Genomic DNA, 14,772 nt, shown 5'->3' on the forward strand with positions numbered 1-14,772 from the left:
ACTTTAACTCAACAAACACAAAAGCAAAGCCAAGTAAATAAATGAAGGAAAAAAGTAGAAAAAAAAGTTCATATTAATAATGATATTTTTTGTTCATTATTGTATTTAAATGTTAAATAACACAGATTTTTATGAAATAAGCAAAGAAAAGGGAAAAAAATTCACATTATCAGACTTATAATTTGAAGACTCTTTTCCATCTCTTTTTGTTGTACCTTAAAACATAAAAGCCAAGTTACCTTTGGTCTGCAATGTTTGTGCGTTAGGTCCAAGCACGCCTTTCATAAAGTTTTCACGTTTCAACGTGCAGCTTATTTTGTCTGTTTGTGTGAGGAGGGGTCAAGCCAATTTAATTAACAGCTAAAATCCATCATTAAAATGTTTCCTTTGCTTCACCATCAACATCATCAACAGCAACAACATCATCTCTTCATATTTTAACTATTCTTTCATTTTCTTCTTCATCATCATTCTCTTCCTTCTCATCATCATCTTTTTACAATTGAAGATTACTTTCAAAGGCAAAGACGCCCACTATTAAATAGCTACAATCAACCACTAAAAAGAGTCACTTTTACACTGGACTTACCTTTTAGCTTTCCTCTTATCATTGAACCGCTAAAAAAATATTGTTGAAGTAACTCAATTTTGTTTAAATAATAGTAATACATATTATTATATCTCGAGCTTTCTCTTCATCTTACCTTTTGTTGGTCAACATAAAGCCACACAAAATTAAGGTAATTTACTTGGATCAACATCTTTTTCACACTTTTTTTCCATACCTGTAACACTTGTATTTACACTCATTCAAACCTAAATTTCCTCTCTATTTACCAATTTAATATTTTCATTGACAATTTTATTTGATTAACTGACAATTTATCCCATTGAGACAGCAAATTAAATATTTAAAATATACTTTAAGACAATAGGAGACAAGAAAACAGTTGACCATCAAATGACAATTGCAAGGTGAAAAAAGGTTTATTTTCTCACCTTTTTACTGAATTTAGTTGATAGCGTGAATTGACCAATTGAATCTGATCAGATGAAGATAAAACAAAATTGAATTTTTTCCCTTTTCTTTGCTTATTTCATAAAAATCTGTGTTATTTAACATTTAAATACAATAATGAACAAAAAATATCATTATTAATATGAACTTTTTTTTCTACTTTTTTCCTTCATTTATTTACTTGGCTTTGCTTTTGTGTTTGTTGAGTTAAAGTGTAAGTTTCATCCAATTTTCATCTTCATTTAGGTAACAATTCACTTTCAAGTAATACTTTTAAATGCATAAATTAGTGTCTTTTTTAATGTAACTTGTGAAATGAGTTGAAAAATGTTCATTAATTATCATCACATTGCACTTAATATCGTTATTAATGATGTTCAATAAATGTTTGCACGTTTTTTTGTTGTAGTCGCGCAAATTGACATGAAATTTAACTATTGATTGCTTGGCCGCGAAAACATAAACTTTATTCAATCGTTTAGCTGCAAAATGATATAAGTTTCAATTGAATTTTACAGAAGCAAAATCATTAAGTTTATTAGCTTGAAATTTTTAGAGCAACAGAGATTTTGTTATTGATATGTTCTGAGCTTCTTTTTATGGCTTTAAATCAGGAAAGTTTTGAATCTGATCAAATCTTGCTCAATTTCATTGACAATACTAAGGCTTATTTCATCAAATAAAATCTTTACAATTGAATTAGTGCTGGGCGATTACACCAATTTCCGATTAGCGATTATTATCCAATTTTTCAATGAAAATAGATGATCATCGATAATGTATGTTTAGTGGAAAAACTCCATTCATAATGTAATGCCAAACAGCCAAAAAACGTAGAAACACACACCAAGATGAGCTTGAATAGCATGGTAAGCGGGGATTCAGATAAGAAAAACATCGATATTTGTGTCTTGATAATCGATTCATACTACAGCCTGAAAATGTCTGATTTCTTAGGAAATTCATAGTTAAATTAATTTGTTTGCTCAATCCTTCTGAAAATTGGAATATTTTAAAGCTAACAAATGGTTTGTTTGTAATAACTTTAAATAAACTTTCAACTAATTTTCGTTTTCGAGACTACAAGAAAATCACTGGCAAACATCCTAATGATTTACTAGCGATTAGTTTTGATAATGGTTGCTGTCATGCAGTCATGTTTTTGGTTGTTGTAATACTTGAGATTGATCATCTGACATGAAAGGATTTTATTTAAATTGTCAATAATTTGATTTCCAAGACAAACTGCGTTCAATCAAAAATGGCTTGTAATTATTCAACTGTTGACCAAGTGAATGATGAAATTATTTGCATTGAGTTCATATGATCTTTCCTTGGCATCAATATGGCTTGATTGTTTCTTTGTAACTTGTTGATTATCTTGATCTTGTTTATCATCTCTGGTAAAACAATTAAAATAGATGGCGCTATCCATTTAATTAAAGTCAATTATTCCATTAGTTAACACTCTTGAAGACTTAACAAAAGCAGCTCTATCTATTGTTTTACCCTTTACTTTTTTCCCTTTTCTTTGGCGATCAATTAGAAATCGAAATGACGAAAGAGGAAAAAGAAAGAGAAGAGAAAAATTATAACAGTGCCTAATTGCTTTATCCACCCAGTTTGTTAACTTATCGGAGGGTCGACTGTATTATTGATAAGTAGAGTGAGTTTGCGTTAGAAAGAGAGAAAAAGAGAGAGAAAGTTCACTCACTTTCCATCGTCATCTTATTCTCAATCTCTTTTACCGTTTTTCAATCATCTTCATGTAATCAGCATCATCCTTTATTAATAATAATCAACCTTTGATAACTTTATATTTTCACTGGCTTATGATGTTTCCCATTTCACCAGTTTAAGGTTCACTTTTCCCTCTTCTTTTACTTCCTGGTGTTTTTTGTGACTTCATCTTTCGGACATTTCCTTTCAAATTGGCTCCATTTGTGTCTAATGTGTACTTTAAGTGCCTTTAAGCTTTATGGCTTTAAAGTTTGTGTTGCTTTTGCCTAGTGTGAATGTGATTCCCAAGTGACCAATGGAACTGATACAGTTATTCGTAAAAATTCTTTGTCTAATCTCAATCATCGAATGTCGTACGAGTGAATCATTTTGGGGGTAAGTCCACATTTGTAAATGATACAGTTATGATTGATGAGTTTCCATCTTCTTCCATTGCGATACATTGGATTCCATTTATTGACCAATCCACTGATGAACCAACAGATATTGAGTAAATCATGGTACATGGAGAGAAAAAGAAAGAAAAAAGAAGGAAAATGAAAACATTTAATGTTACAATAGCTTTGTATTTTATCTCACCTTTAACAATTAGCTGTGAATGAATGAAAGATTGCATGAAGAATTAACTATCACTCAAAAGCATGTATACTTGAGTAAAATAATCGTTGAGCCTTAGATTTACTTGAGTCCACTCAAAAAAACAATCAACAGGCAACATAACATATCGAGAGTGTCATTTTGTTTCAATCTTGTTTTCCACCAAGTTGTAAGAGAATCGGTTAAATAATCAACAAACAATTAACAAATTAATTAGCACTAATTTTAACATGACACTTTCAAATAAATGTTTACACTTTCCTACTTGCTCTCAGCATTGTCAACAAATCAAATATGTCGCCATCTTGTTTCTTTATTTTCATCTTATTTGTTTAAGTTTCTTATTTCAATTATGATATCAGCTTCAGTTCAACAACCATAATTGTTTAAATTATCTTTCAATCAATTCATTTGAAAAATTAGCAGTAATTTTGGTTAGCATTGAGTTTAGTTAGCCTTGCTTCATGTAAATTATGTTTTTTACATTAATCTGTGTTTACAAATCAACTTTTACACCAGAGAACTGCATTTCTCGTATTACACTTTTTCATCTCTCCAGTTTTTGCTTCATCTTCATTACCATCATCACCATCATCATCAAAATTTATCATCTTCATTCTATTGTTTATTGCTCTACTAGCACATATTATCTTCTTATTGTTACCTTAATTGTTTTCTTTAAGTTTCATTGTTATGTATCATCGTCCTGTTTCCTCGCAATATCTACCTCTTGATAGATACTCACAGACTCACGAGTAAGAGACACTTGAATTGACTTAATAACTGATAATAGAGGTGCTCAGTGATTGCGATTGTGTAGTTTATTTTTCTCATAATTATCACTCACTCGTTGAAGACAATTAACAATATGTTTCTTTATTCCACCAACTTTAACTTTTGATTGTCATGTTGATTGCATGTGTCAATTTAATCCCATAGAAACAGGAAAAACAGTAAGCCATTAATAAATCACTGATTAGTTGGTCAAAACTGATCCCGGCCATCCATTCAACTAGTTTTTGTATTCCAGCTCATAAATGCATTGTAATGTGTATTTAGTATCTCGTCAATTATAATCTTTAGCTATTCTTTTGTTTTCATGATTGTAACACTGATTGTTATAATAACTCTACAATCGGCCATCAACACTTGAAAGAGGAGAAGGAATAGAGAAAAAAAAAGTTAGAAAAGAAAGTGAAACAATGAAAATTGAAGCTCATTTATGAACAAATTATAACAGTAGTGACAAATTTTGCGTCAGAATTGTCTTCTTATCGCAGAGTCTAAAAATGAGTAAATTCCAGTCGAAAAATTACGATTACAGAAAATTATTCCATTGGAGTTCAACTTGACCTTCTTGGGATAATTTTATTGCTCTACCACCAGTTGCTTCTCTAGAGCTTTAGCTATTGTGATGTTCGTTGGTTCATTATTTTATGATGTTTCTTGTAACAAAAAGTTATTTGCTCAGAGACAATGAAAATACTTGACATTTGAAAAGTAGAGTCAAGAGAAATGAATATGAAAAGATTTAACGGAGAATCAGTTTTCCTCAAATCGCTGGCCAATTGAACAGAAAAGCTACTTTTCACTATGATTATCATCTATTAATAGTGGTTAATAAATTACTTAGCATTAAACTGAGAGAGAAAGAAATGAATGATTAACCACCATTAGTTAACTCTTAAACATTTTGCATTACAATATGTTTACATGTGTAATGTATTTTTGAAGGAAAGGAAAAGGGTAATCACTGATCGCCTTTTGTAAGGGAACATTGAGCTTCTCATGTCTACTTAACGCTTATTTCCAATGTACCGTGGACAATATTTCTTTTCGGGAAAAGATCGCTTAAATGAATTGCTATTATGACCACAGTCATGTTCAAAGATCATCCAATAGTTGTAATCCTTGCAGGTAATGATTGAAGAAGAGAACATGAATTAGGTAGGCTGAAGAAGAAAAGAAAAGAAAGAGAATTAGAATGAGAATGAGAAGGAGGAGGAGGGAATGAAGATGATGGTGAGTATGATGAGCAAGAAGAAAAGGTAAGAAAGATGAAGATAAAAGACTAACACAAAGAGGACCACCGAGTGAGTGTTACCTGTGGGTGAAGACACATTCTCTGTGGATCGACTTGTGAGATGAACATTTTTGGTAAGCTGGATACAGATGATAGTTTAAGATGATAGAGAAAGTAAAAGAAGGAGGTAAAACTATCTTTTACTTTCTCGCTCTTTCTCCACCTTCCCATGTGCATAAACTTGATGAGTATATTTACCTGGCCTTAAGACCTTAATTAAGGTGTCTTCTTCTCTCCTGTGGGCCAACACACTAGGCATAAAACTGTGTGTTCAACCGCCTTATTATTGTAAAAGTCACACCATTAGCTGTTTTGTTGTCTTCCATTCAAATATCTTTATCTCTATCAATACCATGGTTAATGAGTGACTTTTGGTTCCTTAACTTGTTGACAAAAGGATGAAAAAAATGTTCACAATAACCATCCATCCGTAATAGCGTACAATTTCAGCAACTAATTACTAGCTATTAGTAGCTTTGATTTTATTTCCTTCAGCAGCCATTATTGATAACCAAACACTGATTGAGATGTAAAGTTTTGCTAGGTGTACCAGAGAGAATGGACGAGCAAAAATTCAATGCATTTTGCCGATTATGGCCAAATCATTATGATTAAAATGATCAGTAAATATGTACACAAGTAAATTTTTTAGTCAACATGTATTTCCTTGTAAAACCAGGTTACGCACCAACATTATCTGATCAATATGCTTGTTGAATACAGTTAAAGGCATTATCCTTTTTTTATTGTTTTGTTGCTTGCTTGGTAACAATGGGTCAATCCTAAGGAGGAGTAAAAAAATATTAGATACTAAAGGTTATTCTTGAAAACAAAAATGATTAGTTACACTTGACTAGTATGGACGTGAAAATTGTCCAAATGGCCTTTAGCATCTTTGGTATTTGAAGATATTTTTGGAAACTTGACAGTAACCAACGAGGAAAAATGTAAAGAATTGATAGGTCACTTTGAGTTTGTTACCTGGTTTACTTACAATTAGATTCAATGGTTTAACATAAACAAAACAAAACATCGGTCAACACTAAACATGAGATGTAGCAACAGGAGAAGTTGAAAAATTAACAGCAATTTTTGGTATAAATCATTGAAAATGTTGACTCTCTTCTTTTCAAAACTCAAGTTGATCCTTTGATTGTTGAAATGACTCTTTTTAGTCTCTCTGTAACAATCAATTTTATTCAAGACAAAAATTCCTTCCTATAATATCATCATTATCATCATCATTACCAATCATCTATTCATAGATTGTTCAGTAAGCAAATATCATTATTGATTCAGTAATTCGTTTCACCCAAAGTAATATGGTTTCTTCCTCATTTTGCAATAAAACTTAAGGTGTGATCAATTGTTTACAACTAATAAGAGTGTTTGATAATAAATATTTTACAAGAAAATAGTTTTTTTGTGTTCAAAAACGCATTCATCTTGAAGCATAATAGGTAAAAAAGGTAATACTCTAAGTATAGGTAAGTATTGAAATAGTTTTGTTTGTTTGTGCTAATGTGATTGTTGCTGATGTTAATGTTGTTAGTTAAAAGAAGTTCAATTGAATTTTGTGTTGATACTAATTATGAAATGATTCTGGTTACAGAAGGCAAAGAAGAAACAGAGTTGATGTCAAATATAATGATATAGTTAACAATCAAATTATATTTTTCTTCAACCTTTCAGAGACTTAAATTAAGATAGTAAAAAGGTCTGAATGAAGCTTCTATAAATGACGATTACATATGATGGTAATGATGCTGGATGATGATGTTGTTGCTGATGAAGATGATATTTGTCCATCAGAGAGAGAAACTGTTCAGCCAATCAATCATAAATCATTGTTTCTATTATAGGTATAACCATTGAATTTGTATTGAACCTTTAACTTTTTTACTAGAATGTATCACAAAGATGGATTCCATATGGAAAGAGAGAAGAAGGAAACTCATCGTCATTTTTACATTTATCTCGTGCATTGTTTTTGATTTACTTGGATCCTAATCTTTGTCTTTTTTTTCTTGTATATTTACACGGCAGTACGGGAATGAAACTTGTTTTAGATCCGAATAAAATCTGCCGTAAAGCAGGTCGATTGAAAAGTAAACAAACAGGTATTTGTGAAAAAGAACCGGAGATCATTCGGGAAATAACCAAAGGTGCCAAAATTGCCCGTAAAGAGTGTGAATATCAGTTCCGTAATCGTCAATGGAATTGTACATCAACGCGAAGGTCGATGAGGAAGATCCTTTTGAGAGGTAAACGTCTAAAGATGTCTGTTTGCTTTACCCACTTCTGGAAGCTTTAAGCTTTTAATTTGATATGGAAGAAGAAACAAATAACATGGCAAGCATTAATTGATTTGATTGTTATTTTAAAAGAAATGAGACACGCGAATAGAGTGAAGACAGAGAGAAAGAAAGAGTGTTAGAAAATAAGGAATCAATTAAAATACCGAAAGAGTAGAAAGTTGAAAATGTTTGCACATTGAATTGATTCTTTTTCCATCCATTTGTTTTTATCTGTTTCCTCAATTTACTTCAGATGATCTGAAGGTTGCTTGATTATCACTAAAACTATGAATGTTGATTACTGTACTCTCCTCAGATACTCGGGAGACTGGTTTCGTTCATGCTATCACAGCAGCTGGAATGACACATAGCTTAGCTAAAGCGTGTAGCCAAGGAACTCTTCTCGATTGTTCTTGCCTTATGATGTCCTCTCCTCAATCAGATAATTCATTGTCTCAAGATTTTGATTTCCGTGGTTGTGGTGATAATGTTGATTTTGGGTATAAAAAGTCTAAAGAATTTTTGGAAAGTAGATTGAAAAAGGGCCATGATGTCCAAACGCTGGTCTTAAGGCACAATTATGAAGCAGGACGATTGGTAAGTCAATTTATCTAGTCAGCAAACATTGCTTGTTGGTGATGATTTTCAAATTAAAAAAACACAATAAAAAAATTAAGACTTCAGTTGAATATTCACTGAATATGAATTTAACTACAAACTGATATTCATATTGAAAAGATAAAGAAATTTTGAGGCAACGTGTTACTCAGTGCGGTTTTAAGTTGATTAATTTTAAGACAAAGAAACTGTTATTGAAAACAAACTAGAAAGAGAAAGCGCTCCATTTTGCACTATGACAATGTGAATAAGCTGTTATCTCCAAAATCAAACGTTTTTTAAATTGAATTATAATAGTAATTTTCAAAGAAGGCAACTTTTATGGTGCTGTTAAGTGAATAAGTAGTGACTAATTAAGCGTTTATCATTTGGTTGTTCGTAAATAATTGTTTTATAGTTAATTTAGAATCTAAAATTATTAATTTATTTAATTTAAAAAATATTTACAAACATATAAGACAGTTGTTTTTGTTTATTGTGTATTTTCATCACCTCAAGTGACTAGTTTTTGGTTTTATAAATGTTGAACGTTTTATATTACAATTTTACACTAATTGGCAATTTTATCCTCTATGTTTCCAATTTAATTGAAATTTCTCGATTCAATCAAAATAATCTTTCTGTTTTTTTCCTTGCCTATTTTTCAGGCAGTCAAAATGAACATGAAAAAAGCCTGTAAATGCCACGGAATGTCGGGATCTTGTACAGTCCAAACGTGTTGGTTAAAATTACCACATTTCCGTGAAGTTGGAGCTATTTTAAAAGACAAATTTGATGGTGCTTCAAAAGTGATTGCCACAAATGATGGCCGCAGTTTTACTCCTGAAATCAGCTCAATCAAATTACCAAGCTCAGAGGATTTGGTTTACTCGGAGGAATCGCCCAACTTCTGCGAAGCTGATAGATCAACTGGTTCATTGGGTACTCATGGGCGTGAATGCAATATTACATCAAAGGGTGTTGACGGCTGTGATCTGCTTTGTTGTGGTCGTGGTGCGAGAAAAGAGCAAATAAATGTCAACAAGACTTGTAATTGTCGATTCAATTGGTGCTGTGAAGTAACTTGCAATGTATGCCCACAAAAAATGACGATATACTCATGCAAATGAAAAAGTGATACGCCGTCAAAACGTGAACTTCTTCCTCTTTTTTTCTTTCATTTTTTCCTGTCAATCAAACAGAAAAAAACTGTTCCAGTTTTGTTTGAAACCAAACAAATGCAACAATCTCTTCAAATTTATCTCTACTTTTCTCTCGGTCAGATGCTCAGTTCATGCAGGAATCTAAACTGATTTGAAAACTCATAAGCCTGTTGAAAAATATGACTGACATCGAGTAATCGACGAAGTAAAATGAACCGCCAACCCAAGCTGTTTGATCTGCTGAAAGCCATCAATTGCATTTGTAAAATGCTCTGTTATTAATCTTCATACAACATCAATTTTCATTATTAAATCCGCCGATCCGTCACTAAACACATCAAACATCTCTTGTTGTCTTCGAGAAGATGGCGGCTTTTTGAATCAAGGAAATGTTTCCATCCGGATCCAGGAGTATTCGTGATTCCACCAGTGTTCGTTAAACGAAACCTGTGCATCTGAAAAAAATGAATATGAAATCCGATTGAACCCGATTCTGGACACCATTTGGGTCTTGCACACTTCTTGTTTGGCTGCTCGATCCAATTAATTCTGAATCCAACTTGTATCTGTTTTTGTTATTTTGCAGTCGAGCTCTTTGAGGATTCAATCAACAACAAGAATGTGAAAAACATGAGCTGGTCACATATGTTGAAACTAACTTTGAATCAAATATTTAAGAAAAGTTTTAAGGTACAACTTTGTTACCGCATTTTTTATATCAAATTGTACAACCTAATAATCATGATTGCCATTTTCATCTTTACCATCAACATATCCATCATCATCATCGTGCATTTAATGGAAGAAATCCAATTGCATCCATTTTTTAAAAAAAATTTTAAATAAATGTGAAACAAATTTTTGTCTATGAAAAATAGATGAAAAAACGTTTATCTTTCACTCAATTAATGAGATCAATAAAAATGAAATTATGCTTGAACTTGAAGGATTTCACAAAATTATCGGTTTGTTGTGAGGAGGGACAATTATTTGTAATGAAATCAACTTGAGTTGAATGCTTTTGTTTAAAATGGTAAACCAACGTTCTCAGGCTTTATTTGGCTCGCCTATCCTTGGTTGACGTATAAATTAATGGATAATTTTTTTCTCCTCATTATATCACTTGGGTTTTTGGCCTCTGTTTTAGCTGTCTAAATCGACAATTTTTGATGTCTTATTTAGTGGTGGAAACGCTAGAGTCACATCTTTCACTTGTTTCAGGTCGAGCCACCCAAGTTAATATCCATTTCAGATTTGTAAGCATATATTTCAATGCTTTGGTCCATTCCTCCTCCGAATTATATTGGATTCTGTAAGGCAACACAAAGAAAGAATAGTAAATTTGTTAAAAAAATATGTCAATTGGAAGGGAGGATTTAAGTAGGTAATTTGGAGGAATTAAGATTTCACTAAAAGGTAAGGTTAGCTTAAAAAGTGAGAAACTGGGTAAACTTTTTAACAAGTAACAAAAAAGAGAAGTTAAGATTCCCATGTAAGTCTATGGAAGAGGAAATAGCCTAAAGGTTTGTTCGTAACGTGGGTCAATCACGAGGTCTACTAATAAAAGGGCGTCTTTATGTGTTCTCTTAGTGTTTATACCTTCGTCGATGGTAAATACAGAGTAAATGTGTTTACTAGGAACGTAAAGCAGCAAAATGAAAGTTACGGGTGGTAACTTCATCTCAATTAGAAGCAAGCTTAAAAAAAGTAAATTCAACAACATCATAAAAGAGTTCAGCCAAATTTATAGTCGTTTTATTTTCTCGTATTAATTTCTTGACTTCAATAAAGGATAGATGGATAGTAGATAGAGATGAGAGTAAAATATCATCTTCACCACCATCATCATCATCTTTATCATCATCTTTTAAATCTCAAAATAGTTTGGTTTCCATCTTTTCTTGTTCTCGGTAAATATCTTTACACTTTTCATCTTCGTCTAAATCTTCACACGAATCATCTCAATTTACTCAAATTGCTTAACTTTTAACATGATAATAATTTTGTACAGATGAATGAGAATAAAATTTTAGTATTATAACTCAATTATTTTAAATTTAATTCTTGACAAGTTTATCGAGTGAGTTGAAATATTGATTGCACTAATTTTTCAAGTCGTAATTCAAGCAATAAAATAAAATTTGAGATAAATTTTCCATAGATTCGTTAGCTATTGAATTACTTGATAAAACAACAAAGGCTTGAAAGATTTGAAAATTGAAGTTAACAGTAAGATCCTAACAATTTAAAGCTGTTGCTTCAATGATCAGATTGAATACAGCTCATTTAAAGTATACAAAGTCAATGATTGGTTATTGTAAAATTGAAAAACAGCATTAAGTTGTCATTTAATGATCATATTAAATGGCAATTAACTGAAAAAAGATCTTTTCAGAGTAAACTAATTTATTAATTGCAACATTAGTGTAGCGTTTATTGATATTGCCTGGTAAAAAAAGGAAATAGAAGAGAGTAAAAGTAGAACATGTGTTTCGAATAAGGCGTTTATCATGAGTAATCAGTGCTATTATTATCATACTATTAGATCATACTAATAGAGTCTAATTTTAAAATTGAGACATTTCAGAGTTATGTTTCAATAGTTTTAAGTATCTATGGCGAGCTTTGCTATGAATAACTTATTAGGGCAAATTGAATGATTAAACACACAAACAAAACCCATTTTACCTGGAAAGCCAAGTAAATCGCAGAAATAGCGTGAAATATCATACAAAAAGGTAACGCTTTCTCACTAGCGAGTTTCCTGTCAATTAATGACCAACTGGGTTTACCTAATGAAACTGCCTTTCCAAATATCTCTTCAACATTGAAACCCAGAAAGTGCACAAAGAGACAACACGGGTAACCGAAATTAACACAGTTTGAGGTTAAATGTCTACAAATAACTTCTTCATGAACCTGATAAGAAACTGAAATAAATTAAAGCAAGAGATGAAATACAAGAGAGAGAACCACCAACGTGGTGTGCCTTTCACTCTCGATTTAGTCCAATTTTACGCTCTGATGGATCCATTCACTAAAAGTATGCATATTCTTACTCTTTTTTCTTGTTTCTTTTCTCTTCTTCTTCACTTTCTTTTTCATTACCAACTTAAGCCTCTGGTTAAATATTAAATTTTGTGGTTCAGATGAACACGACTAAGCAAGGAAAATGGTAATAATAATCATAGTAATAATAATAATAAAATAATAGCAGCTTTACCTTCATTTTCTCATCATAAGTCTCTTTTTTCTTTGCTTTTTATTGCTTTACTTTTACACTTCTCACACTCCGTAAACTCCCTCTCGATTTGATTATCTCAGACAGAATATCAGAAAAAAATGTAGAAATAAATAAGAGATTATTTACCTAATAGAATAGCAATTGTTTCGTTTTGTGTCTTCTATCTTTTCTTTGTCCATTCTGAAAGTATAAAAAGATAAGAATAAGGTGAATTGTCAAAATAGGTTTTGTGTAAAACATGTCAATTTTTGAACCAAACTTGCGCTTTTACCTGTATGGACAATACCAGGATTTATCGACTCTTTCAATTTCTGCAACGACTTGAGACATACAATCAAGAAAAGCTATCATAGCTTGATCAAATTTGTTATTGAGTAAGTATCTAAAGCCACCAGATCCATATCTAAAAATGTGTTAGTAAAAAAATAATTGATGATTTACAAACTCATAATCAAAATTTTAAGACAATGAAATGTAAATAAAATAATTGAGATCTTACAAAGGAAGCTCTTTTGGTTTATCCTCTAAGGTTTCAATGAATGAATGGTTACCATAGGGAACCAATCTGTATCTTTCAAAAGTTAGGTTAATTTTTCTAGCAAGAGCAAACAATAGCAGAGTAGTTTGACCCCAAGCAGCGTTTATCTCCGTCCAATCAACTGGATGATTTGGTAGCCGTCCCAAGCGGAATCCATTAATAGTACCGAAGTGTCCACTATACCTGAATAGAATGAAGAAACAAATGTGTGAAAATTTGGGTATCGCTTATTTTTATGCTTTAATACAAACCAAATGTGGAAGGTCGCGTTGAAAACATTGGTTTTACGTAATATATCGAGATGTCTTGTTATATATTTTTTGGAATTTTCAACGTTCAATCTTTCATCATCGATTTCAAAAAGAGTCTTTTTTAGATAATTGTGCTCTCTTTTGAATTTATCCTTCTCTTCCAATAAAACATTGATTTCTGCTTCTTGAGCTTGAATCTTTTCATCAAACTTTTTCTTTTGTGCTTCAACTTTGGTCAATTCTTCGATCAATCTAGAAAATTAAAAAGAACAGTTATAGAAACAATAGATTTCGTATTGAGATTAAGAAAGAGAAATGAAATGTTTACCGTTTTTCTTCTAATTGTAGCTGAATAACTCGCTGTTGTAGGTGCTCCAGATTAGATTCTGGATTATCATTTTTCGTCTTCTTCTCTAATTTTCCAAGGCATTCTCGGTACACCTTACACTCCTCTTCAAGTGTTTTAAGTTTTTGGTCCATTTTGTCGATTAATGAATCAGCACAGTCTTCACACAAAGGATGATCAACGATTGATTTATCAGAGAGTATGTCAAATAGTTTACTAGTGATCCTCATATCGTGTCCCATATCGAACATTTCACGAATTGCCAAATCATGTGACTTAGTTTCTAACATTGAATCACCGATGATCAAAAAGCTATTACTGGCACTCTGATGCTCTTCCAAACCTGAACTGTTATCATCATATTCAGAGTCTCCAGTTTGACTCAATTCACCTGTTGTGGCGATATGTCCATCAAGATCTAGATTTCCAGAAAGCTCACTTAATGTTGAACCATCAATTTGAGATAAAGATGAGTGTATTATCAAAGGCTGGCTACAATTTTTACAGAAATAGGAACGATTCGATGAAGAAGCCTCCATGATTGTTAGCAGTTAGAAATGATAAAATTAAGAAATAAATACGATAAATACTATAAATAATCCAATCTCAGGCGAAACAACAAGGATTAATCACATATCAACAAATTAGATATTTACTATTATTTGAGATTTGAAAACAAAAAAAAACAGTGGAAGGCCATCTACTGGTGGAACTACACTAGCAACAAAATCTGGAATAAAGAGCTCTCTGAAAATAGCTTATTTATACTATCGTGCTATTTTCCCAGGTTTAACAGTAAATCACGAAAAAATGGTTTATCGAACCAAAAATTTGCTTATCAAGAAATTTAATTAATTGTTAAGCTCATAGGCTTATCAACTTAACAAATCACTAAGAT

The 14,772-nt window shown here is 31.7% G+C and overlaps 2 protein-coding genes and 1 long non-coding RNA gene across 3 annotated transcripts; 1 reads left to right on the plus strand and 2 right to left on the minus strand.

The window, feature by feature from the left end:
- Nucleotides 1-1,469: 1,469 nt before the first annotated feature.
- Nucleotides 1,470-10,435, plus strand: LOC107364078 (protein Wnt-6-like). Its single transcript, XM_015931379.3, has 4 exons — nucleotides 1,470-3,133; nucleotides 7,485-7,702; nucleotides 8,052-8,332; nucleotides 9,001-10,435. Exons 1-4 carry the CDS (start codon nucleotides 3,054-3,056, stop codon nucleotides 9,460-9,462), a joined length of 1,041 nt encoding a protein of 346 aa, XP_015786865.1. The 5' UTR covers nucleotides 1,470-3,053; the 3' UTR covers nucleotides 9,463-10,435.
- LOC107364079 (uncharacterized) lies at nucleotides 3,345-8,053 on the minus strand. Its single transcript, XR_001569056.3, has 6 exons — nucleotides 7,900-8,053; nucleotides 6,433-7,753; nucleotides 5,637-6,220; nucleotides 5,174-5,307; nucleotides 4,020-4,503; nucleotides 3,345-3,506 (listed from the first exon to the last, which is right to left on the minus strand). It is a non-coding gene; the product is annotated as an uncharacterized LOC107364079 (long non-coding RNA).
- Nucleotides 10,354-14,534, minus strand: Atg6 (Beclin-1-like Atg6). The gene is made up of 6 exons (XM_015931378.3): nucleotides 13,857-14,534; nucleotides 13,529-13,780; nucleotides 13,239-13,460; nucleotides 13,011-13,142; nucleotides 12,866-12,919; nucleotides 10,354-10,805 (listed from the first exon to the last, which is right to left on the minus strand). Exons 1-6 carry the CDS (start codon nucleotides 14,411-14,413, stop codon nucleotides 10,670-10,672), a joined length of 1,353 nt encoding a protein of 450 aa, XP_015786864.1. The 5' UTR covers nucleotides 14,414-14,534; the 3' UTR covers nucleotides 10,354-10,669.
- Between the last annotated feature and the right edge of the window lie 238 nt (nucleotides 14,535-14,772).

This window comes from Tetranychus urticae, chromosome 3, assembly GCF_039701765.1.
Source record: "Tetranychus urticae isolate SD_2017Ah chromosome 3, NJAU_TeUrti_SD_1.0, whole genome shotgun sequence".
In the NCBI taxonomy this organism is placed as follows: Eukaryota; Metazoa; Arthropoda; class Arachnida; order Trombidiformes; family Tetranychidae; genus Tetranychus; species Tetranychus urticae.

Coding starts and splice junctions, on each gene's coding strand:
- LOC107364078 (XM_015931379.3), top strand. CDS start 3,054: ATGGAACTGATACAGTTATTCGTAAAAATTCTTTGTCTAATCTCAATC. Junction 3,134..7,484: donor ACGAGTGAATCATTTTGGGG/GTAAGTCCACAT, acceptor TTTACACGGCAG/TACGGGAATGAAACTTGTTT. Junction 7,703..8,051: donor GAGGAAGATCCTTTTGAGAG/GTAAACGTCTAA, acceptor TACTCTCCTCAG/ATACTCGGGAGACTGGTTTC.
- Atg6 (XM_015931378.3), bottom strand. CDS start 14,413: ATGGAGGCTTCTTCATCGAATCGTTCCTATTTCTGTAAAAATTGTAGC. Junction 13,143..13,238: donor AAACCAAAAGAGCTTCCTTT/GTAAGATCTCAA, acceptor ACACATTTTTAG/ATATGGATCTGGTGGCTTTA. Junction 12,920..13,010: donor TCCTGGTATTGTCCATACAG/GTAAAAGCGCAA, acceptor TTATACTTTCAG/AATGGACAAAGAAAAGATAG.